At 54.0% G+C, this 25,709-nt stretch overlaps 1 protein-coding gene across 2 annotated transcripts in view; it reads right to left on the reverse strand.

Moving 5' to 3' along the window:
• Positions 1-613: 613 nt before the first annotated feature.
• Positions 614-25,709, reverse strand: part of LOC144592814 (arf-GAP with GTPase, ANK repeat and PH domain-containing protein 3-like) — a 301,655-nt gene continuing 276,559 nt past the window's right edge. For both annotated transcript variants that reach the window (XM_078397926.1, XM_078397928.1), the window contains exons 12-16: positions 21,766-21,920; positions 20,450-20,540; positions 19,737-19,959; positions 6,186-6,441; positions 614-4,519 (exon numbers count right to left, since the gene is read on the reverse strand). In XM_078397926.1, the coding sequence (XP_078254052.1) occupies positions 4,304-4,519; positions 6,186-6,441; positions 19,737-19,959; positions 20,450-20,540; positions 21,766-21,920 (941 nt within the window). In that variant the 3' untranslated portion in view covers positions 614-4,303. The remainder of the gene's footprint in view (positions 4,520-6,185; positions 6,442-19,736; positions 19,960-20,449; positions 20,541-21,765; positions 21,921-25,709) is intronic.

The following is a 25,709-nucleotide window of genomic DNA, read 5'->3' on the forward strand; positions in this document are numbered from 1 at the left end:
AGGATTAGCGTAGATGGGGCATCTTGATTGGCATGTTGGCCAGCTTCCGTGCTGTTTGACAAGGGATAGAGGCAGTCCAGATGAGATCATCAGGTTGGTCTTTGGGATGAAAGAGGTCTCCTATTAGGACTTTTGACCTTAGAGATACAGAGCTGAAAAAGACCCTTAGGCCCACCAAGTCCACGCCGACCAGTGATCATACCGTACACGACCACTATCCTACACACTAGCGACAACGTCACAATTTTACCTTAGCCAATTAACCGACAAACTTGTATGTTTTTGGAGTGTGGGAGGAAACTGGAGCATCTGGGGAAAATCCATGCAGTCATGGGGAGAACGTACAAACTACATGCAGACAGCACCCACAGGCAGGATCCAACCCGGGTCTCTGGCATAGCAAGGCAGCAACTCTACCGTGCTGCCTCTAAGAAGTGGTGAACAAAAAGTTAGATCTGCTGTCTTTGGAATAGAGAGGAACGAGGGGTGATCTTACATCTCATATCCCCAGGTCACAGAGATGTTTCCATGAGAGTGTCTCGAACTGGAGGACAGAGAGGGAGATGGCGAGGGTGATGGAGAGGGAGACAGAGAGGGAGACAGACTGTGGGGTGTCCCAGGGACTGAGCACACTGCTGTTTATTAAGCTGTGTACAGATCTGTCGGGACTGTCCCAGCATACAGCAAAAAACTGAACACAGCAACATCCAAACAATATTTACAGCCGGAAATATAAATATTTCGAATATACATATTATACACAAGTACCTTAATGGTGAGAGATGTATAAATATGGTAATACCAACCTAATTTCTAAAGTGTAAGAGTTTTAGTGTTTTGTAGTCAATGATTGCAGAATATCGCGCTGTTTTGGGACATGAATGGGTTAATAGATTCCACCCGCAGTATTTGGGTGCGATTTCATCCACGATTGTTTACAGCCACTGATTCAGACAGAAGAGAATTTAAACACAATTCACGAAGATGCGGCCACCCGATGACCAGGGTGAGGTGGGGCGGGGGATGGACTCGGGGTTACTGAGCTGGGGGTCTCCGACACTGGATCCCTTCCGCGAGGGATTGCTGCTCCGCCTCCAGGTTTTGCTTGCAACTGCTGGCTGTCCCTGCAGCCCTGTTACCCACCAATGTATGTGGCTGGGGTCAGGCGGGTGAGGAGCCAGGCAGCGGCCAGGGGGGATGGGGGGGGAGGGTGGGGGGGAGGTACTGCACCAGCGCTGCCCTGGGGTTCCCACCCGGATGGGGTGGGCCAGGGGGATGGTTCAGAAACCCCCCTAGGCCTCAGTGTGTCACCCAGGGGCGGTGTGGTCACTGACTGGCACACAGACCGCCAGCTGCCTCTCCGTCCTGGCACACGGCATTGCCAAGACGTCTGAACTGTGCCCGTACCCACACTGACTCCTATGTGCACCTTTGACCCCGACCCTTGTTTCTACACACTTGCTCCCTAACCCATGTCTGTAACCACTGACCCCTGACCCTGGTGACCATGCCTTGACCGAGTCATGCAGCTATACCATTGACCCCTGACACATATGCATGCCTACACTGACCCCTGACCTCAGTGTCCGTAACCACACTGCCCACTTGCCTGTACTTGTACCCCTGGACTCCGCCTGTACCTGTACACCTTGACCCCACCTGTACCCCTGGACTCCGCCTGTACCTGTACACCTTGACTCCACCTGTACCCCTGGACCCTGCCTGTACCTGTACCCCTGGACTCCGCCTGTCCCTGTACCCATGGACTCCGCCTGTACCTGTACCCCAGGACTTCGCCTGTACCTGTACCCCTGGACTCTGCCTGTACTTATACCCCTCGACTCCGCCTGTACCTGTACACCTTGACTCCACCTGTACCCCTCGACTCCGCCTGTACCTGTACCCCTGGACTCCACCTGTACCTGTACACCTTGACTCCACCTGTACCCATGGACTCTGCCTGTACCTGTACCTGTACCCCATGACTCCGCCTGTACCTGTACCCCTGGACTCCGCCTGTACCATGGCACCAGAAATTGAACCTTCAGCTTTGAACTGCAGGCAATGACCGGTGCCCACAGCCACCTGACAATGTGCCCGGGGTCAGACTTGGACAGGGAGCTCCACCTGGGGTGGGGGTGGGATGAAGATCACAGTGGGAGTTGGCATCCTCTGGTCCTCAGGCAGGGATGGAATGGGCCCCACACAGTGACTGCCCGAGGTGAGAAGTGAACCCGTCAGCAACCCCCAACTGTCGTTACTCGTCATTGTAAAGCTCCAAATATTGTCCCAGCCAAGTCTCACCTCAGTGAGCACACGTGTGGACACACACACACGCACATGGCTGTGGGAGGGGGAGGGGGGAGCGTAGGGCTGTTTATCCGTCAAGTGTGTCCCACACAAGCCCGGGCTCGGCCCTCAGACCTCGGCATGGACAGACCCGGGTCCCAATGAGTGTGCAAAGGCAACGTGAATGTGCAATGTGAGTGTGCGGCATTTGTTTTCAGTGTGCAATAAGTGTGCGCAGTGAATGTGCAATGAGTGTTCACTGTGCCGTGCGGCTGTACACAAGAGTGCACACATTCAGTGTACACAGGGTGTGTACAGTGATTATGAAGCGATTGTACAGTAAGTGTGCGCCGTGCGCGCACAGTGAATGTACACCGTGAACTGTGCGCAGTTAGTGTGCAGTGTGCACAATGCGTGTGCATAATGAGTATGCACGAGTGTGCACAATGGGTGCACAATGAGTGTGCCCGGTGAGTGTGCACAGAGAGTGCCCCCACCCCCAGGGCAGCCCTTGCCCTCTGCTGCAGCCCAGGGATCAGCGGGTGTGATCCTTCGGGTGGGACGGGGTGACCAGCTCTGCACCGCCTCCCTCTGGCCATCGGTGTGGACACGGCCCAGCGTGCATGGACCCGGTGCCCAGTGTCCTCTCACCACCGGTGCCCCCAGTCTCCTGTCACCGCCGGTGCTGCCACTGCTTAGACCTCCTGGGACCTGTTGGGTTCTCCTGTCATGGCACCCCCCCACCCCCCTCACATCCGATTTAGGGGTGGGGGTGAGGTTGGGGGGGGTGGGGGTGGGGATGAGCTATGGGGGTGTGGTTGTGGGGGATTGAGTGGGGGTGAGTAAGGAGGGGCAAGGGTCATTAGGTGGGGGTGAGCTGTGGGGGTGAGGGGTGGGGGAGGGAGTGAGGGGGGGAGACAGTGGTGAGGGAGGAAGTGAGGAAGGGACATTGTTGAGAGGACAGGGTCTCTGCCGGCTGTTTTTCAGGAGGAGGATGGGGTTCCAACACCCCCCCCCCCCCCGCCCCACTGGAGAGACGTAGAGGAGGGGAGAGCCTCTCCCCGCGCTGAGAGACCCCACTGCCCCTGACGCCTGCTGACACTGCAATGTGCTTGGGGTAGGAGGGGACGCGGGCAGGGAGGGGTGGCCTGGGAGGGGGAGGGGTGGTCAGCGAGGGGGAGGGGTGGTCTGGGAGCGGGAGCTGGAGGGGTGGGTAGGGAGGGGTTGGTCAGGGACGGGGCCGAGTGGTCTGGTAGCGGGAAGGGTGGTCAGGGAGGGGGCGGGGTGGTCAGAGAGGGGGTGGGACGGGAGGGGTGGTCAGGGTGAGGGTGGGAGGGGGCAGGGTGGTCAGAGAGGGGGTGGGAGGGGTGGTCAGGGAGGGGGTGTTCAGGGAGGGGGTGGGATGGGGAAAGGACGTCAGGGATGGGGTGAGAGGGGAGGGGGAGAGGTGGTCAGGGAGCAGAGGGGTGGTCAGAGAGGTGTTGGGGACATGGGAAGAGGGATTGGTGACCAGGCAAAGCTGGACCCAGTGGCTCCCAGGTGCTGCTGTACCAGATGATGGTGGGATGGGAGGGTAGGAAAGTCTGGGGCTGGGAAGGATGCAGGGCGAGGAGGGGTTGGGACGGGGTGAAACGGGAGGGTGTTGGTGGAAAGGAGGGGAGGAGGTGAGCAGGGGCAGGGGGGAGCAATGATGGGGTGAGGCTGGGAGGAGGAGTAGGGTGTTGGGGGAGCATGGGGGAGCAGATGGTGTGGGTCAGAAAGGGGGAGCAGGGGAGGGGGAACAAAGTATGGGGGTCAGGAAGGGGGTGGGGGGTTGGGAGGGGGACCAGCGTGTGGGGGTCAGGGAAGGTGTGGGAGCAGGGGGTGGGTGAGCATGGTGTGGGGGAGCAGGTGGTGGGGGAGCAGGGTGAAGGGGAGCAGGCTGTGGGGAAGCAAGGTGTGAGGGAGCAGGCTGTGGGGGAGCAGGGGGAGCAGGATGTGAGGGTCAGGGAGGGTTCCCCAGTTGTTTCTGCCGTCAGATGATGGGTGCACTACGGTACTGCTCGAGCCCTGCGTTGTTGTTGAGGTTAGTGTTCCTGCGGGCCAGGTTGGGAGTGGGGATGGGGATGAAGTTGTCCCCGGGGCAGCCGTACTGTGTGAGGATCTCGATGCACTCCGGGCTCCCGGCACGGCGAGCGTAGGCCAGCGGCGTTAATCCCCGCGCATCTCGGCTCTTCACGTCCACCCCGTACTGTGGGAGCAACGAGAAACATCGTCAGTAATTGAGCGTTTCACTGGCACACGTACCCGCAAAGCAACTGTCAGAGGCTCACTTTAGTTTAGTTTCATTTAGCTCGAGATATACAGCACGGAAACAGGCCCTTCGGCCCACCGAGTCCGCACTGACCAGCGATGCCCGCACACTAACACTATCCTACACACACAAGGGACAGTTTACAATTTTACCGAAGCCAATTAGCCTACAAACCTGCACGTCTTTGGAGTGTGTGAGGAAAGCTGAGAACCCCAAGATAACCCATGTAGGTCACGGGGAGAACGTACAAACTCCATACCGACAGCACCCATGGGCAGGATCGAACCCGGGCCTCTGGCGCTGTGAGGCAGCAACTCTACCAGCTGCGCCACCCTGCTGCAGCTTTTGGCCCCCAAACACTCATTCATCAGACCATAATAGTGCAATAGTGTGCAGGAGTTCACAGTTGCTGAGGTTAGTGTTGTACAGAGCCTGTTGTTGGGAAGAAGCTGTTCTTGAAACTGGAGGTAACGTTTTTCAGGCTCCTTGTACCTTCTCCCGATGGTAGCAGCGAGATGAGAGTGTGGCCAGGGTGGGGCAGGTCTCTGATAATGCTAACTGCCATTCTGAGGCAACGCCTCTTGTAAATCCCTTCGATGATGGGGAGGTCAGTTCCCGTGATGGACCAGCCAATGTCCACCACTCTGTAGTTTCCTTTGAGTTACCGTGCCAGGCCGCGATGCAACCAGTCAGTGTGCTCTCTACTGTACATCGAGAGAGGTTCAATAGAATATTTGGTGACATACTGAATCTCCTCAAACCTCTAAGGAAGTAGAGGCGTTGATGGACTTTCTTTTTGATTGCATCAATGTGCTGGGCCCAGGACAAATCTTCAGACGTCTGTACCCCCATCAACTTGAAGCTGTGACTCATGTTGATGAGAAATCACTCATACAATGTAGTGCTAGGGTCAGCACAGAAGCAAGAGGCAGGGAAGGGAGCAGTGATGGGAGAGAGTGCCATGGGTCACGAGGGTCCCATGACCCAGGAGAGATGGTTCATGGAGCGTTGGGTCATGGAGCGATGGGTCATGGGATAATGGGTCATGTAGTGATGGTTCATGGTGTGTTGGGTCATGATGCGTTGGATCATGGGGTGATGGTTCATGGTGCGTTGTGTCATGGTGCGTTGTGTCATGGTTAGTTGTGTCATGGTGCATTGGATCATGATAGGTCATGGGGTGATGGGTCATGGGGTGATGGGTCATGGGGTGATGGTTCATGGGGTGATGGGTCATGGGGTGATGGGTCATGGGGTGATGGTTCATTGGGTGATGGGTCATGGGGTGATGGGTCATGGGATAATGGGTCATGATGCGTTGGGTCATGATGCGTTGGGTTATGGTGCGTTGGGTCATGGTGCGTTGGGTCATATGCGTTGGGTCATGGGGTGATGGTTCATGGGGATGTGTCATGGTGCGTTGTGTCATGGGGTGTTGGGTCATGGGTTGATGGTTCATGGTGCGTTGTGTCATGATGTGATGGGTCATGGGGTGATGGGTCATGGGGATTGGTCATGAGGTGATGGTTCATGGGGTGATGGGTCATGGGGTGATGGTTCATGGTGTGTTGGGTCATGGGGTGATGGGTGATGGGTCACTTACCCATATGAGGAGCTGGGTGATGACCACGTTGGCCATGGCAGAGGAGAGGTGCAGCGCGGTCCTGCCATCTCCGTCCCCGTATGTCTCGTTCACCTCCTCCTTGGTGCCGTGAGCCAGGAGCAGCACTACCTGCCGCAGGTCATCCTCCACCACTGCCCGCAGCAGCTGCTGTCCCAGCGGGATGTCTGACTGTGGCAGAGATGCCAGCAGCAGCTTCTGCTCGTACTTGGCCCGAATCCACCGCTCCTTCTCCTCCCTAAGGCACAGGGTGGAGAGGGTGAGACCTACACTGCATCGCGCCCTGCCCAGCCCAGCCCAGTTCAGCCCAGCCTAGCTCAGCCCAGCTCTGCCCAGCCCGGCCCGGCCCATCCTAGCCCGGCTCAGCCCAGCCCTGGAACCACTGCTCCTTCTCCTCCCTGCAGCACAATGGGGTATACCATACCTGGCCCCGCAGAAAGACACCCAGCCCAGACAAACTCACTAACCCGTCACACGCACACACTAACCCGTCACACACACTCACTGACCCCAGTCACACACACTCACTGACCCATCACACACTCACTAACCCCAGTCACACACACTCACTGACCCATCACACACTCACTGACCCATCACACACTCACTAACCCCAGTCACACACTCACTAACCCGTCACACACTCACAAACCAATCACACACACTCACTAACCCCAGTCACACACACTCACTAACTTGTCACACACACACACTAACCCGTGCTGAAGTAACTCAGTGGGTTAGGCAGCATCCCAAAAAACATGGATAGGTGACTCAGTCTCAAGAAAGGTCCCGATCCGAAATATCACCAGTCCATGTTCTCCAGAGATGCCGCCTGACCCACTGAGTTACTCCAGCACTTTGTGCCCTTTTTTTGGTAAACCAGCACCTGACATTCCTTGTAACTTCTTCACCACCCTGTCCATCTAACTCACCACTGTTGGGGAACCGTGGATATTCTGCATCTCTCTGTTCTCCAACATAATGGGTTAGTGCTGTGTAAGTCCTGCCCTGTTCTGACATACCAAAGTGTAACACCTCATGCTTGTCACTGAAGCAGAAGGATGTTGCTCGACGTGACAATAATAAACCAATACAATAGACAATAGGTACAGGAGGCGGCCATTCGGCCCTTCGAGCCAGCACCGCCATTCAATGTGATCATGGTTGATCATTCTCAATCAGTACCCCGTTCCTGCCTTCTCCCCATACCCCCTGACTCCGCTATCCTTAAGAGCTCTATCTAGCGCTCTCTTGAATGCATTCAGATCTAGCTCTCTCTTGAATGTATTCAGATTGATGCTGTGAGTTACACAGCACATAAACATAAACTCATCAGTCTGGGGAAGGGTCTCGACCCGAAACGTCACCCATTCCTTCTCTCCCGAGATGCTGCCTGACCTGCTGAGTTATTCCAGCACTTTGTGAATAACTACCTTCGATTTGTACCAGCATCTGCAGTTATTTTCTTATACATAAACAGGCCCTTCAGCCCTATTGAGGACTGCTGCACATGTAGGGGCTCTCCATTAGTGGCGGCATAGTGGCGCAGCAGGTAGAGCTGCTGCCTCACAGCGCCCAGAGACCCGGGTTCGATCCTAACCTCGGGTGCTATCTGAGTGGAGTTTGCACGTTCTCCCTGTGACTCCGTGGGTTTCCTCCAGGTGCACCGGGTTTCCTCCCACATCCCAAAAAGTGCGATTTTGTAGGTTACTTGGCCCTCTTTAAATTGCCCCTAGTGTGCAGGGAGTGGATGAAGAAGTGGGATAACATAGAGCAAGGGTGAAGAAAGACACAAAAAGGTGGAGTAACTCAGTGGGACAGGCAGCATCTCTGAAGAGAAGGAATGGGTGACGTTTTGGGTCGGTACCCTTCTTCAGTCTTTGGTTTAAACCAGCATCTGCAGTTCCTTCCTACCCATAGAGCTAGTGTGAACAGGTAATCGATGGTTGGCATGGACTAGGTGGGCTGAAGGGCTTGTTTAAACACCTCAATGATTGGGACAAGTAGACAGAGAAGAGTTAACCGGTGAGGCTGTGCAGGACAGTGAGTGAACGGGGAGCGATCACGTGCACAGAGTGGGCGCTGGACATGGTTTATCAGCGGCAACCGACCGCCTGGTGCCTGGCTCCTTCCCGCTCTACAGCCTTCGTCTCAGAGCCCAGGGGAGTGGGGAATCGATGGGACACAATGTACAGCCATACTGGCCACGTCAGTGTGGACAAAGAGAGACCCATTTTGCTTCACAACTCTTATCCGCCAGATCTGCCTGAGGACGGGAATCAATGCGGTGACTGACGAACGCACAGAGAACGCCCGGTGAAGGCCGACCTCCGACCCGCTGCTTTCACTGATAACGTCTACAGACGCCAGGCTGCCTGTCTGTGTGAGTGACTGACAGAGGCTGCTCCCCATACAGGCTCACAGCTCACAGCCCCTCCGAGACCACCCTCCCACAAACAATGTCCCTGCATCATTAACCCTTCCACGTCAGGCTGCCAAACCACATCTGTACTGTCGCCAGATGTGAACACTCTCCCTGTCCCACTGCCTGATGTGTAGACCACCTTGGTCACGAGGTCCAGATGTGAAGACTGTCTCTGTTCCACTGCCAGATGCAGAGACCGTCTGGGTCACTGGGTCCAGATGTGGAGACTGCATCTGTACTGGAGGCAGCCTCTCCTCAACTGGACCCAGAGATGTGTAGACGGCCTCTGTCACTGCTGACAGATGTGGCCATGATCCCTCTCAACATCGCCAGATGTGGAGACCATGAAGGAACACCAGTCATCGACAGCATTGCCATTCCAGTGCCGGAGAGCTACAGGGAACAGGAGAGCAACTCCTTGGCTAGTCCCCAGCTCAGTGAGTCATAGAACATCGAACAGTACAACACAGGAGCAGACCCTTCGGCCCACAATGTCCATGCCGACCATGAAGCCAAGGACATCATTATCTGCCTGCATGTTATCCCCATCCCTCCATTCCATGCACCTATCCAAAAGCCTCTTAAACGCCACTTTCATATCTGCCTCCACCAACACCCCTGGCCTCCACCATCCTCTGTGTAAAAATGCTTGCCCTACACATGTCCTGTAAACTTTGCTCCTCTCACCGTACAACCATACTCCAGTATGTGATTTTCCATCCTGTCCACCTTCCCTATGTCTCGTCATTTTATACACTTTTGATATTTAAAATTATTCTGAGGGAAAACACATTGAGTGTTGAACGTGTGGTCTCATTAACTCACCAATGGCCTGCATTGGATGGGGTCTGTGGCACATTCCTGGTCCGGGTCACTCATAGTTTTAGAGCAGAGGAACCAAGGAGTACGTCCATCGTTCCCTAAAAGTGGCATCGCGTGAGATAGGCTGGTGATAAGGTGGTGAAGAGGGCTTTTGGCACGCTGGCCTTCATCAGTCAGGATAATGAGGGTGTAGAAGTTGCATGTTATGTTACAGTTATGTAAGAAGCTGGTGAGGCCTCATTTGGAGTTTTGTGTTTGGCTTTGGTCACCGTGCAGTAGAAAATGTGCCATTAAGCTTCAAACAGTGCAGGGAAGATTTACGAGGATGTTAATAATGCATTACATTTATATAGCGCTTTTCATATACTCAAAGACGCTTTACAGAGATTTAGCGAACATAGGGAAGTGAATAAATAGATAAATAAGTAAACGAACAGAGAAAGGAGACAGAAGGTGAGGTGACCTTCAGTAGTTGAAGGCAGTACTGAACAGGTGAGACTTCAGTGATGTTTTGAATGTGGTGAGTGTGGAGGAGTCTCTGACGGTTTGGGGTAGTGAGTTCCATAGGGTGGGAGCAGCGATGGAGAAAGCCAGGACTCGAGGGCCTGAGCTGCAGGGAAAGGTTGGGCAGTGGTGATCTTCTAGAGGTGTATAAAATCTTGAGGGGATTAGATAAGGGGAATCAAGAACTAGAGGAGATAGGTTTAAGGTAGGGTTGCCAACTTTCTAACTCACAAATATGGGACAAGGTGACATCACCGCCCGCGCCCCACGTGACCTCACCCAGCCGGCGGCCACGTGCTCCCGCTCCACCAATGGCGGCCTCCTGGGCAGGAGCCGGGTTGCTACGCAACCTCCGTTAGGCAAACACACTCGGCCCCGAACACACTCCGTTAGCCAGCATCCGGACCTGCAGCGTCCCCCAGGCCTAATACGGGACAAGGGCGGTCCCGTACGGAACAAACAAATTTAGCCCAAAATAAGGGATGTCCCGGCTAATACGGGACAGTTGGCAATCCTAGTTTAAGGTGAGAGGAGAAAGATTTAATAAGGACCTTAGGAGCAACTTTTTGGATGTGACACCATTTCCAGGGAACAATGTACCTGCACTCCTAGATCCCTCTGCTCTACAACACTCCCCAGGGCCCTGCCATTCACTGTGAAGGTCCTGCCCTGGTTTGACTTACCAAAAAGCCACACCTTGCCCTTATCTGCATTAAACTCCGTGAACTATTCCTCAGCCCACTTGTGAACATCCTGCTATAATTTTTATAACCATCTTCATTGTCTACGATACTGCCTGGTATCTGCAAACTTACTAATCATGCCTTGCACATTCTCATCTAAATCGTTGATGCAGCTGACAAACAGCAATGGGCCCAGCACCGATCCCTGAGGCACACCACTACTCACAGGCCTCCAGTCTGAAAAACAACCTTCCACCATCACCCTCTGCTTCCTTCCATGAAGCTAATTCTCTATCCAGCCGGCGTGCTCTCCCTGCATCCCAAGCGACCTAACATTGCAGAGCAGCCCGCCATGCGCATGTGAACTCTATGTGGTTGTGGCCTGAGCTGTGAATTGTTTCAGATTTGCAGTGTTTGCATTGTGATTCCTCTCACTTTCCCGGGTCGGGCTGTACACTCAGGTAACACACAGCCCTCAGCACAGCGAGCCTATAATTAGAATTAATATCAAGCTTCAGTTGGCTGAGTGGAGCCATTCCAAAGGCAGGGTTTTGGGAGGTGTCATAACTACTGATTAATTAGTTCCAAATACATTTTAATAGGCAAACACAAATCACTCTCCATGGTCGCCCCCTTTGCTGGTAGCTCGTTCATGTGAATGGAATTGGAATGAGACTGTGAGTGCACGTTCCCACGGCCAGTGGGGACTGTCTGCTCCGACCCAGACCAGTCCAGGCCAACCCGCTGCTCCAACCCAGACCAGCCTAGGCCCACCCCAACCCAGACCAGTCCAGGCCCACTCCAACCCAGATTAGTCCAGGCCCACCCCAACCCAGACCCACCCCAACCCAGACCAGTCCAGGCCCACCCCAACCCAGACCCACCCCAACCCAGACCCACCCCAACCCAGACCAGTCCATGCCCACCCCAACCCAGACCAGTCCAGGCCCACTCCAACCCAGACCAGTCCAGGCCCACCCCAACCCAGATCAGTCCAGGCCCACTCCAACCCAGACCAGTCCAGGCCCACCCCAACCCAGACCCACCCCAACCCAGACCAGTCCAGGCCCACTCCAACCCAGACCAGTCCAGGCCCACCCCAACCCAGACCCACCCCAACCCAGACCAGTCCAGGCCCACCCCAACCCAGACCCACCCCAACCCAGACCAGTCCAGGCCCACCCCAACCCAGACCCACTCCAACCCAGACCAGTCCATGCCCACTCCAACCCAGACCATTCCAGGCCCACCCCAACCCAGACCAGTCCAGGCCCACCCCACCCAGACCAGTCCAGGCCCACTCCAACCCAGACCAGTCCAGGCCCACCCCAACCCAGACCCACCCCAACCCAGACCAGTCCAGGCCCACCCCAACCCAGACCCACCCCAACCCAGACCAGTCCAGACCCACCCCAACCCAGACCAGTCCAGGCCCACCCCAACCCAGACCCACTCCAACCCAGACCAGTCCATGCCCACTCCAACCCAGACCCACTCCAACCCAGACCAGTCCATGCCCACTCCAACCCAGACCATTCCAGGCCCACCCCAACCCAGACCAGTCCAGGCCCACCCCAACCCAGACCAGTCCATGCCCACTCCAACCCAGACCATTCCAGGCCCACCCCAACCCAGACCATTCCAGGCCCACCCCAACCCAGACCAGTCCAGGCCCACTCTAACCCAGACCAGTCCAGGCCCACTCCAACCCAGACCAGTCCAGGCCCACTCTAACCCAGACCAGTCCAGGCCCACTCCAACCCAGACCAGTCCAGGCCCACTCTAACCCAGACCAGTCCAGGCCCACTCCAACCCAGACCAGTCCAGGCCCACTCTAACCCAGACCAGTCCAGGCCCACTCCAACCCAGACCAGTCCAGGCCCACTCCAACCCAGACCAGTCCAGGCCCACTCCAACCCAGACCAGGGGAGCCCCGTGTGTTTGTGACCCCTCGCCCAGTGAGGGTCAGTGTGTGTGTGGGACGTCAGTGTGTGTGTGGGACCGTCAGTGTGTGTGTGGGACCGTCAGTGTGTGTGGGACTGTCAGTGTGTGTGTGGGACCGTCAGTGTGTGTGTGGGACTGTCAGTGTGTGTGTGGGACTGTCAGTGTGTGTGTGGGACCGTCAGTGTGTGTGGGACCGTCAGTGTGTGTGGGACTGTCAGTGTGTGTGTGGGACTGTCAGTGTGGGTGTGGGACCGTCAGTGTGTGTGGGACCGTCAGTGTGTGTGGGACGTCAGTGTGTGTGTGGGACCGTCAGTGTGTGTGGGACGTCAGTGTGTGTGTGGGACCGTCAGTGTGTGTGTGGGATGTCAGTGTGTGTGTGGGACCGTCAGTGTGTGTGGGACGTCAGTGTGTGTGTGGGACCGTCAGTGTGGGTGTGGGACCGTCAGTGTGTGTGGGACATCAGTGTGTGTGTGGGACCGTCAGTGTGTGTGTGGGACGTCAGTGTGTGTGTGGGACCGTCAGTGTGTGTGGGACGTCAGTGTGTGTGTGGGACCGTCAGTGTGGGTGTGGGACCGTCAGTGTGTGTGGGACGTCAGTGTGTGTGTGGGACCGTCAGTGTGTGTGTGGGACGTCAGTGTGTGTGGGACCGTCAGTGTGTGTGTGGGACCGTCAGTGTGTGTGTGGGACCGTCAGTGTGTGTGTGGGACGTCAGTGTGTGTGTGGGACCGTCAGTGTGTGTGGGATGTCAGTGTGGGTCTGTGTGTGTCATAGTCATAGAGTCATAGAGTCCTACAGCACAGAAAGAGGCCCTTCGGCCCATCGTGTCCGCGCCGCCCGTTACCAAACACAGTCTAATTTTAATCCCATTTTCCCGCATTTGGACCATAGCCCTGAATGTTGTAGCATTTCAAGTGCCCATCCAAATGCCTCTTAAACGTTGTGAGTGTTCCCGCCTCCACCACCACCCCAGGCAGTGAGTTCCAGACTCCAACCACCCTCTGGGTGAAAAAGTTCTTTCTCACATCCCCCCGAAACCTCCCTCCCCTTACCCTGTATCTATGTCCCCTCGTTGTTGAACCTTCCACCAGTGGAAGAAGTTCCCCGCCATCTACCTTATCCATGCCCCTCATGATCTTGTACACCTCGATCATGTCCCCTCTCAGCCTTCTCTGCTCCAGGGAAAACAACCCCAGTCTGCCCAGTCTCTCCTCATAGTCGAGGCCCTTCATCCCTGGCAGCATCCTGGTGAATCTCCTCTGCACCCTCTCCAAAGCTATCACATCCTTTCTACAATGTGGTGACCAGAACTGTACACAATACTCCAGCTGTGGCCTCACCAGTGTTCTGTACAATTCCATCATTACCCCCCTACTTTTATATTCGATGCCCCGGCTAATGAAGGCCAGTAACCCATATGCCTTTTTAACCACCCTATCCACCTGTCCTGCTGCCTTCAAGGACTTGTGTACCTGTACTCCAAGGTCCCTCTGTACCCCTGTCTTCCCTAGGGTCCTTCCATTCATGGTGTACTCCCTCTCCAAGTTATTTCTGCCAAAGTGCATCACCTCGCACTTTTCAGGATTAAATTCCATCTGCCACTGCTCCGCCCATCTGACCATCTCATCTATATCTTCCTGCAGCTTGCAGATCCCTTCTTCGCTATTCACCACCCCCCCTACCTTTGTGTCGTCTGCAAACTTGCTGATCATGCCCTGTACGTTGACATCCAGATCATTTATGTAGATTACAAACAGTAAGGGACCCAACACCGATCCCTGCGGCACCCCACTGGACACCGGCCTCCAGTCACAGAAGCAACCTTCTACCATCACCCTCTGCCGTCTGTCACTAAGCCAGTTTTTTATCCATTTTGCCAAGGTGCCCTGGGTCCCATGGGCTCTTACCTTCTTGACTAGTCTCCTGTGTGGGACCTTGTCAAAAGCCTTACTGAAATCCATGTATACCACATCCACTGCACTACCCCCATCTACCTCCTTGGTCACCCCTTCAAAAAATTCAATCAAGTTAGTCAGACACGACCTTCCATTAACAAAGCCATGTTGACTATCCTTAATTAACCCTCGATCCTCCAAGTGAAGACTGATTCTGTCCCTCAGAATCTTTTCTAGCAGCTTCCCCACCACCGATGTCAGACTCACCGGCCTGTAGTTCCCAGGTTTATCCCTACTGCCCTTTTTAAATAATGGCACCACATTAGCTATCCTCCAGTCCTCCGGTACATCCCCTGTTGCAAGAGAGGCTCTGAAAATTTGTGCCAGAGCCCCCGCAATCTCCTCCTTGCCTCTCTCAGTATCCTGGGATACATCTCGTCAGGGCCCGGAGACTTATCCACTTTTAAGCCTGCCAGAGCCTCCAGCACCGCCTCCCTGTCAATAGCAATATGCTCAAGAACATCACAACCCTCCTGCTCCATTTCTAAGTCCGCATCGCCCTCCTCCCTCGTAAAAACAGATGCAAAAAATTCATTTAAAACATCTCCTACATCCTCTGGCTCCACACACAGCTTTCCACTATGGTCCCTGATGGGCCCCACTCTTTCCCTCGTTATCCTCTTACCCTTGATATACTTATAGAACACTTTGGGATTTTCTTTTATTTTGCCCGCTAGTGCTATCTCATGGCCCCTTTTTGCTCTCCTAATTTCTTTTTTAAGAACCGCCCCACACCTTCTATATTCCTCTAATGATGTCTGTGCCTTAAGTTCTTTATGCCTTCCAAAAGCCCCCCTTTTTTTTCGAATCAATCCTACTATATCGTTCGACATCCAAGGTTCTTTGGACTTGTTTGTCCCACCCTTGAACTTTAGGGGAACATGCTTCCTCTGTACTTTTTCAATTATTCCTTTGAATGACTCCCACTGTTCTGATGCGGTCCTCCCCACGAGAAGCTGTGTGTGGGACGTCAGTGTGTGTGGGACCGTCAGTGTGTGTGTGGGACCGTCAGTGTGTGCGTGGGACGTCAGTGTGTGTGTGTGGGACCGTCAGTGTGGGTTGGACCGTCAGTGTGTGTGTGGGACGTCAGTGTGTGTGTGGGACCGTCAGTGTGTGTGGGACCGTCAGTGTGGGTGGGACTGTCAGTGTGTGTGTGGGACCGTCAGTGTGGGTGTGGGACCGTCAGTGTGTGTGGGACCGTCAGTGTGGGTGGGACTGTCAGTGTGTGTGTGGGACCGTCAGTGTGGGTGGGACTGTCAGTGTGTGTGTGGGACCGTCAGTGTGGGTGTGGGACCGTCAGTGTGGGTGGGACCTCCCCCCTACCAGTGTGGGTCAGTGTGTGTGGATGAGAGACAGTGTGCCGGGACTGATACAACATACTCTTGGAAGGATTGTCGGGCTGTTTCCGTGCTCGGACTGCTGGGTCTCTGAGGATTAACAAGGCGCAGTGTGCTAGTGACACAGAGCTCATTAGTAATATAGGGTGACCAGGTGATGGGATCGGTAATTAAATTAACAAGGTTAGAGGCAAAGGAAACTGAGTGAAAGGCAAGATACTGTAGAGAAGCTCCTCGATTAAAATTTAACCAAACATTAACTGTCTGTAAGTCACACAGCACAGACACAGGCCCTTCAACCCAACTTGTCCATGCCAATCAAGATGCCCCATCTATACTGGTCCCATTTGTCCATGTTTGGCCCATATCCCTCCTCTATCCTATCCCTTCCTATCCAGGTACCTGTCTAAATCTCTATGAAATGTTATTATAGCATCTGCCTCAACTACCTCCTCTGGCAGCTTGTTCCATATGCCCACCAGTATGTGTGAAAATGTTGCTCCTCAGATTCCCATTAAATCTTTCCCCTCTCAGCTCTGTGATCCTCCGTCTCTCCCTGTGACCCATCCCACTCCTTGTGACCCCTCCCTCTCTCTGTGACCTCTTCCCCTCTCTCCCTGTGACCCTCTCCTCCTGGCCTACACATGCCCACCTGCAGTGGGGCGCTGGGTTGGTGGAGCTGGGCAGGAGACGGTTAACGGGACTGACCTCATTAACGGAGCCGGAGCCAGGGGACATGGGAGGGGATGAGTGGGGAGACAGAGAGGAGGGTGCTGATCGCTGCCTTGCCCGGGGCGGGGGGTGCGAGATCTGAGAGAAGGGCTGTAAATAATGAGGGACGCAGGCAATATTGTGTAGAGAACGGACAGCAGAGGTGAGGAGATTAATGAGGAGGGCAAGACTAATGTAGAGAGGCAGACAGAGGCTGTGGCATCCAACAACATTCCCGGCACTTAATTACTCCTGCTAGGGGAATACAGTGAAACTCTCCCTCCGATCATTAAAGCAATTGAGCTTCTATCTGCATTAGAGGCTGTCATAAAATTATACCAACACTCCTAATTTACTGGCATCCATTAACCTCTCGGCTGCCACAGAGCCCAACACCTCCCCTCGGCCCTCCCCGAAACGCTCACACCTCGTGGGGATGAGGTTTGCTTTAGTTTAGAGATGCAGCGCAGAAACAGGCCCTTCGGCCCACCGAGTCAATGCCGACCAGCGATCCCCGCACACCAACACTATCCTACACACACCAGGGACAATTTACAATTATACCAAGCCAATTAGCCTACAAACCTGCACGTCTGTGGAGTGTGGGAGGAAACCAGAGGTCCCGGAGAAAACCCACGCAGGTCACGGGGAAAACGTATAAACACTGTACAGGCAGCACCTGTAGTCAGGATTGAACCCGGGTCTCTGGCGTTGTAAGGCAGCATCTCTACTGCTGTGCCACTGTGCCGCCCTAAAGGTACGAACTCCGGCATCGCAGAGAGTGCTCAGCAACACATACATTCCCGGGCCAGACGGGCAGTGCCCAAAGACCAGCATTCACCACCCTACACCCTGGCACAGTGACAGCAACCATCTGAAGAAGGGTCTCAACCTGAAACGACGTTTCATGTTGAGTCCCATGTTCTCCAGAGATGCTGCTTGACCTGTGTAGGAAGGAACTGCAGGTGCTGGTTTAAACCGAAGATAGACACAAAAGGCTGGAGTAACTCAGCGGGTCAGACATGCCATCTGGAGAAAAGGAATAGGTGACTTTTTGGGTCGAGACCCTTCTTCAGACTGAGAGTCAGGGGAAAGGGAAACGAGAGATATAGACCTGCCTGACCTGCTGAATTACTCTAGCACCTTGTGTCCTTTTGTGCATTAATCAGCATCTGCATTTCATCATTTCTACAAGCCAGAAATACTGCCTGGTACACCTCTCTCTCTCTCTCTCTCTCTCTCTCTCGCGCCCTGGGAGCCAGGGACAGTGATGGGGCGCATTAACCCTGGCAGATTTCCCCTCCCCCCCCCCACTCTCCAAGCTCCTGATTGGCTGCACGGTGGCGCAGCGGTAGAGTTGCTGCCTTACAGCGAATGCAGCGCCAGAGACTCAGGTTCGATCCTGACTACGGGTGCTGTACTGCACGGAGTTTGTACGTTCTCCCCGTGACCTGCGTGGGTTTTCTCCGAGATCTTCGGTTTCCTCCCACACTCCAAAGACGTACAGGTTTGTAGGTTAATTGGCTGGGCAAATGTAAAAATTGTCCCTAGTGGGTGTGGGATAGTGTTAATGTGCGGGGATCGCTGGGCGGCGCGGACCCGGTGGGCCGAAGGGCCTGTTTCTGCGCTGTATCTCTAAATTTAAAAATAATCTCAAATCTCCTCACTGTCTTGGAGCAGGAGCTCGGGCTGAAGGGGCTGAGGAGTTCGTGTTGCAGAGTGTAGCATTCTCCCCTCTCCCGCCGGGCAGAAGATACAAAAGCTAGAAAGGGCATATCACCAGACTCAGGAACAGCTTCTCCTCTGCTGCGATCAGACTGCTGAACAGTCCTCCCATAAGCTAGGGTAAAGTCCCGATCTTCCAAACTACCTCACTGCAGATCTCCTCTGCAACTCTACACGATAACGCTGTAACACTATATTCTACACTCTGCTGTTTTTCCCTTTGCCCTACTTGTTGTACGGGTATATGCCTTTGATGTGGGACAGTAGGCAGGTACATGGACAGGTACACTTGGGCAGGACAGGTTTCGAGGGATATGGGCCAAAGGCGGGCAGGTGGGACTTGTGTAGATGGGGCATGTTGGTTGGCAAGGACGAGTGACTGTACCCTGGGGAGTGTGACTGTACTCTGGGCAGTGCAGTATAGTCTCTGGCTGCAGAATGCCGCTGATGATCCAGTTAGATGGTGTGACCATGGGCGGAGAGACCTTACACTGACAAACATGGGAATACCAGATTCACGGAGGACATAAACTGTGCCTGGGCAGCAGCTGTAAGCACTGAGGGATGGGGGAACCTGGTGTACATGCACAGGATTCCTGAAGGTGGCAGCATAGAGTCACCTGGACGGAAGCAGGCCCTTCGGCCCAACTCATCCATGTCCATCGACATGCCCCATCTATACTAGTCCCATCTGCTGCATATGGCCCATATCCCTCTGACCTTTTCCTATCTATGTATCTATCCAAATGTCTTTTTAATGTTTTTATAGTACCTGCCTCAACTACCTCTTCTGGCAGCTCGTTCCATCCACCCACCTGTGTGGAAAAGTTGCTCTTCAGGTTCCTGCTAAATCTCACCTTAAACCTATGTCCTCTGGTTCTTGATTCCCCTACCCTGGGTAAACGACTGTGCATTCACCCTATCTATTCCCCTCATGATTTTATACACCTCTATAAGATCACACCTCAGCCTCCTGCTCTCCAAGGAATAAAGTCGTAGCCTGCCCAACCTCTCCCTATAGCTCAGGCCCTCAAGGCCTGGCAACATGCTCGTAAATCTTCTCTGCACTCTGTCTAGTTTAATGGCACCTTTCCTAGTGCGGCCTTACCAATGTCTTGTACTACTGTAAAGTAGCATTGCAACTTCTATACTCAATTCCCTGACTGATGAAGGCCAAAGCCTTCGATGCTCAGACACCCCCCCCTCACACACACACACACATGCTGACACACTCACGTGCACACACATGCGCACGCGCACACACACACAGGCCTGCCCGAATGCCCACACAGACGGGAACACACACGTCCACACACACACAGACACAGACACAGACAGACACACACGTGGCAGGGTGCCAGCCTCCTGCCCCCTCCCCCTGCCCCCTCCCCCTGCCCCCTGCCCCCTCCCCCTGCCCCTGCCCTCACCTGCTGCTGTCCTGGCAGGGTTTGACCAGCCCTTGTGCGGAGTCCTCCCACACACTGTTGGCCATGGCGTTACCGATGCCGGTCATCACCATGATCAGCTCTACGGGCCAGTCGTCCAGGTCTAGCGAGCGCACCCGCGTCAGGTGGGTGCCCAGGTTCCGGTGGATGCCGGAACATTCTATGCAGATCAACGCTCCCAGGTTCAAACTGGCCCAATCCGGATCTGTGGGACAAACAAGGAAACATTCACACACACAGCACCTGACTGTAACCTTCACCTTTGGTGCAGGAGGGGAGCCGCCTGTAGCACCAGACAACAGGAGTGTCTGCCTGTAACACCACAGACAACAGGAGTGTCTGCCTGTAACACCACAGACAGCAGGAGTGTCTGCCTGTAACACCACAGACAGCAGGAGTGTATGCCTGTAACACCACAGACAACAGGAGTGTCTGCCTGTAACACCACAGACAACAGGAGTGTCTGCCTGTAACACCAGACAACAGGAGTGTCTGCCTGTAACATCACAGACAACAGGAGTGTCTGCCTGTAACACCACAGACAACAGGAGTGTATGCCTGTAACATCACAAACAACAGGAGTGTATGCCTGTAGCACCAGACAACAGGAGTGTCTGCCTGTAACACCACAGACAACTGCGGCACTTTCACTCCACCTCCCTGTGCAGCTCGGTACGTGGCGGCAGAATACTCACTGGGTGTGTCACAGTCGACACAGAAGCTGTTCCCCCGCACATTACGGATGGACTGGATGGCGACTGCATCACTTTGGCTTCCTAGTCGAGACTGAATCAGAGAGAGAAAACATTAGCTGTTCTGTCAGAGAATTTAATCGTCAGAAGTACCGACAACGGAACAATGACATCCTCGGCTGCAGCGGCTGAGTGTTTGTGCGCCATTATCCCCACTACCCACGATGAATGGTCACACTGCCGGGGGCTCGGGGCTCAGGGGTCAGGCCGGGGTTGTTGGCTGAATCGCCGGTGGTGATGAGTCAGGCAGGGTGGTGGCACCACAACAACAACCTCTCACTCAACGTCAACAAGACCAGGGGACATCGTTTAGAGAGGAACTGCAGATGCTGGTCTGTGCCAAAGATAGACAGAAAGTGCTGGAGTCACTCAGCGGCTCAGGCGGCATCTCTGGAGAAAAGGAATAGGTGACGTTTCGGGTCAGGACCTTTCTTCCGTCTGAAGAAAAGTCTCGACCCAAAATGTGACATCTCCATGTTCTCCAGGGATGCTGCCTGACTCGCTGAGTTACTCCAGCACTTTGTGTCCATCCAGGGAACTGATCGTTGACTTCAGAAAGGGGAAGTTGGGAGACCATGTGGCAGTTTTCATCGGTGGGTCAGTGGAAGAGAGAGTTCACAGCTTCAAACCGCTGGACAATAATGTCCTTGTGACCTGCCCTGGGCCCAGGTCATCGATGTGGTCACAGAGACGGCGTTCCAGTGACTACTTCCTTAGAGGTTTAAAGGGATTCAGCATGTCACCGAATATTCCAACATCTACAGACCGCAGAAAGATTTCAACGTTTACTGTAGAAAGTACCCTGACTGGTTGCATCACGGCCTGGTACGGCAATTCCAACGCACTGGAACGCAAGAGTCTGCAGAGAGTGTTGGACTCAGCCCGGTCTATCACGGGCACAGCCCTCCCCACCATCAAAAGCTTCTACACCAAGCACTGCCTCAAGAAGGCGGCATCTATCACCAGAATCCCCACCGTCCGCTCCACCCACACACATCTTTGACCAGTGCCCTTTGCCCAGTGACCTTTGCCAGTGCCCAGTGCCCTTTGCCAGTGCCCAGTGCCCTTTACCAGTGCCCAGTGCGCTTTGCTCTTGTCCAAGTGCCCAGTGCCCTTTGCCCAATGACCTTTGCCAGTGCCCAGTGCCCTTTGCCAGTGCCCAGTGCCCTTTGCTCTTGTCCAAGTGTCCAGTGCGCTTTGCTCTTGCCCAAGTGCCCAGTGCCCTTTGCCCCCGGGCATGCCGCTCTGCCCACACCCACCTTGTTTTTGCTGCTTTCACAGGACTGCAGACTGGCGAAGATCTGGCTCTCGATGGCCAACACCCACGACTCCCTCTCGTCGCAACTAGATGCCTCAAAGTGCCAGGTCTGGCCGGTCAAGGACACAATGACAAACTCGTAGCTTTCCTCCACATCTGTGAGAGCGAGAGGGTGAGGATGGAGCGGTCAGAGGGCGGGGATACACATGGCTGCTCAGCTTTAGACGCAGCAGTCAGCCCTAGTCCCCAGCCCAACAAAAACATCCCAGACCAACAAACCCACCTCCCCACAAACGCACCTCCCACCCCGAACCCACTCACCCCTCACCCCTCCCATCAAACAAACTATCGCCCCTCAAATACATCCCCCAAATCCACCTCACCTCCCCAAATACATCCCCCAAATCCACCTCACCTCCCCACACCCACCTCCCCTCTCTGCACACCCACCTCCCCTCTCTGCACACCCACCTCCCCTCTCTGCACACCCACCTCCCCTCTCTGCACACCCACCTCCCCCAAATCCACCTTCCCCCCAGACCCCCCCTCCTCTCCTGCAACCCCCCCTCACCCGGCTGCCTCAACACTGATCCTTGGTGTAAATGTCACCAATGATCTGTCGTGGTCCAACCACATTGAACCAACCGCCACATAACACACCAACGTCTCAACTTCCTCAGAAGACTAAGAAAGTTTAGCCATGACTCCATAACAACATGTACAGGTGCACCACAGAAAGCATCCTATCCGGATGCACCACAGCTTGGTTTGGCAACAACTCTGCCCAAGACCGCAAGAGATTGCAGAGAACTGTGGGTGGAGCCCAGTCCATCACACAGACCAGGCTCCCTATTACTGACTCCATCTACACTTCACGCTGCCTCGGGTAAACAGCCATGGTAGTCAAGTACCACTCACAGCGTGGTCATTCCCTCTTCTCCCCTCTTCCATCAGGCAGAAGATAAAAAAGCTTCTTCACTGCTGTTATCAGACTACTGAACGGTCCTCCCATAAGCTAGGGTGTGGTCCTGATCTTCCAAGCTACCTCATTGCTGACGCTGCACTTTTTCCCTGTAACTAACACTATATATTTCGCTCTGGTACTTCTCTCCTTGCACTACCTGTTGTACTTGTGCACGGTTTGATTGTACTCATGTATCACACAGTTTGTGTGGGAAAGAACTGCAGATGGTGTTTTAAATCAAAGGTTGATACTAAATGCTGGAGTAACTCAGCGGGACAGGCAGCATCTCTGGAGAGAAGGAATAGGTGACTCTGATGAAGGGTCTCGACCCGAAATGTCACCCATTCCTTTCTCTCCAGAGATGCTGCCTGTCCCGCTTAATTACTCCAGCATTTTAAAGTACAGTTTGATTGGATAGCATAAACACAAAGCTTTTCACTGTACACTTGACAATAACAAGCCAATACCAATTAGGGTGATACGGACCAACAGACCCACAAACAGACTGGGCAGGGGGGTGAGGGAATAATGAACGACAGACCCACACACAAACTGGGCAAGGGGGTGAGGGAATAATGAACAACAGACCCACACACAAACTGGGCAGGGGGGTGAGGGAATAATGAACGACAGACCCACACACAAACTGGGCAAGGGGGTGAGGGAATAATGAACAACAGACCCACACACAAACTGGGCAAGGGGGTGAGGGAATAATGAACAACAGACCCACACACAAACTGGGCAGGGGGGTGAGGGAATAATGAACGACAGACCCACACACAAACTGGGCAGGGGGGTGAGGGAATAATAAACAACAGACCCACACACAGACTGGGCAGGGGGGTGAGGGAATAATAAACAACAGACCCTCAAACAGACTGGGCAAGGGGGGTTTGAGGGGAATGGGGAATAATGTCAGAACGACACGCAAACGTCAGATCGACACACAAACTCGATCTCACAGCAAACAGATTAGTAATTACCTAATTAGGGTTATGCAAATACACCGCTCGTTTGCATAATGCCTGGTTCCCTCCGCTCCACACAAGTCAAACAGCAGAGAGTTATCTGTAACTCAGCACGGCTCAGCAACTCCAAGCGCCATCCCCATCCCAGCCTCGGCCGGAAGCAGGAGGATGGGGCAGGCACAGGGAGGAAGACAGCCTTCCCAATCCCGCAGATTCCCGGCGGGAGAGTCCAGCTGGCTGACCCCTCGAGACCAGGGATCAACCTCTGGTTCTTGATTCAACTACTCTGGAAAGAGGCTGTGCGTCTACTTGATCTATTCCTCTCATGATTGTGTACACCTCCATAGGATCACGCCTCATCCTCCTGCGCTCCAAGGAGTAGAGTCCTCGCCGGCCAACCTCTCCCTGTAGCTCAGCCTCTCGAATCCTGGCAACATCCTCGTACATCTTCTCTGTATCATTTCTAGCATAGCAACATCTTTCCTACCTATCTAACAGGGTGACCAAAACTAAACACAATCCCAATCGAGAACAGGAGAACATAGGTTTAAGATGAGAGCGGGGAAAAGGATAATTAGGAGCCTGACGGGTAACTTTTCTACACAAGGGGTGGTAGGTATAAGGAACGAGCTACCAGAGGAGATAGCTGAGGCAGGTACTATCATAATGTTCATGAGACATTTGGACAGGCACATGGATAGGATAGGTTTAGAGGGATTATGAGCCAAGCGCGGGCAGGTGGGACTAGTGAAGATGGGGCATGTTGGTCGGCGTGGGCAAGTTAGGGTGAAGAATCTATTTTTACACTGTATGACTCTATGATTTTATCTAAGCTAGTCCCAATTGCCCACATTTGGCCCATATTCATCTCAGCTTCTCCTAGCCCTGTGCCTGTCCAAATGTCTTTTAAATGTTGTTATAGTACCTGCCTCAATTACATCCTCTGGCGGCTCATTCCGTAAACCCATCATCCTGTGTGTGAAAAAGGTGCCCTTCAGGTTCCTAGCGAACGTTTCCACTCTCGTCTCCTGACTCCACAGTGAGGTTGGAGACTGCTCTGTAAACTGAGTAGTGAACTGTCTGAAGAAGGGTCTCAACCCCAAACATTACTCTGACCTTCTCTCCAGAGATGCTGCCTGTGCCGCTGAGTTACTCCAGCATTTTGTTCTATGCTCTGTGAACTGACCCTGTGGGAGGGTGATAAGGGACGGGCAGTAACGGCGGTGTGGCCACGGCGGCCCGTATTTACCGTGGACGAGACGGAGGAAGCGGGTGCTACTGATGTTTTTCCTTCAGCGGAGAGTGGGACCATTTATTTCCCTAAACCAGTCAGAGTGCGTCTCTCCGTAATCAGCCCTCTCATTAGAATAGTTGTTATAATGAGAAAGCACGGGCCCACGCATTGCATTGTTCCTAATGGGCATGATTAGACGATGGGACTCTCTCATCTCACGCTAGATAAACCCGTGCAAGGACGCAATAGGTTTTTGGGACTTGCCAATAAACAGCAGCACAGCGGGAGGCTTTTGTCATTACATTTCTGCTCTTATTAGCATCGGGCTTTGTTGTGGAGCGATGCGCAGTCTACCTCATCAGCTGCCGCTTGGTCTGCAAATCCTCACACACCAGGCCTTACAGCCGGTCACACAGCACAGAAACAGGCCCTTCGGCCCCACTCCTCCATGCCGACCAACATGCTCCACTTCAGCCGGGTCCTATCTGTCCAAGTGTGGCCCATCAGTGTACTTGTCCACTGTGTGCCTGGGCAAGGTTATAGACTCGCAAAGCCACACAGCACGAAAACAGGCCATTCGTCCCACCTGGTCCATGCTGATCAAGTTGGCATACTGAGCTAATCCCATCTGCCTGAAGAAACAACGAACTGCAGATGCTGGTTAATACATACAGGGACACAAAATGCTGGAGTAACTCAGTTGGTCAGGAAGCATCTCTGGAGAACGTGGATAGATCGTTGAGACCCTTCTTCAGAGCTGAGGAAGTGTCTCAACT

Source organism: Rhinoraja longicauda, chromosome 4, assembly GCF_053455715.1.
Source record: "Rhinoraja longicauda isolate Sanriku21f chromosome 4, sRhiLon1.1, whole genome shotgun sequence".
NCBI lineage: Eukaryota > Metazoa > Chordata > Chondrichthyes > Rajiformes > Arhynchobatidae > Rhinoraja > Rhinoraja longicauda.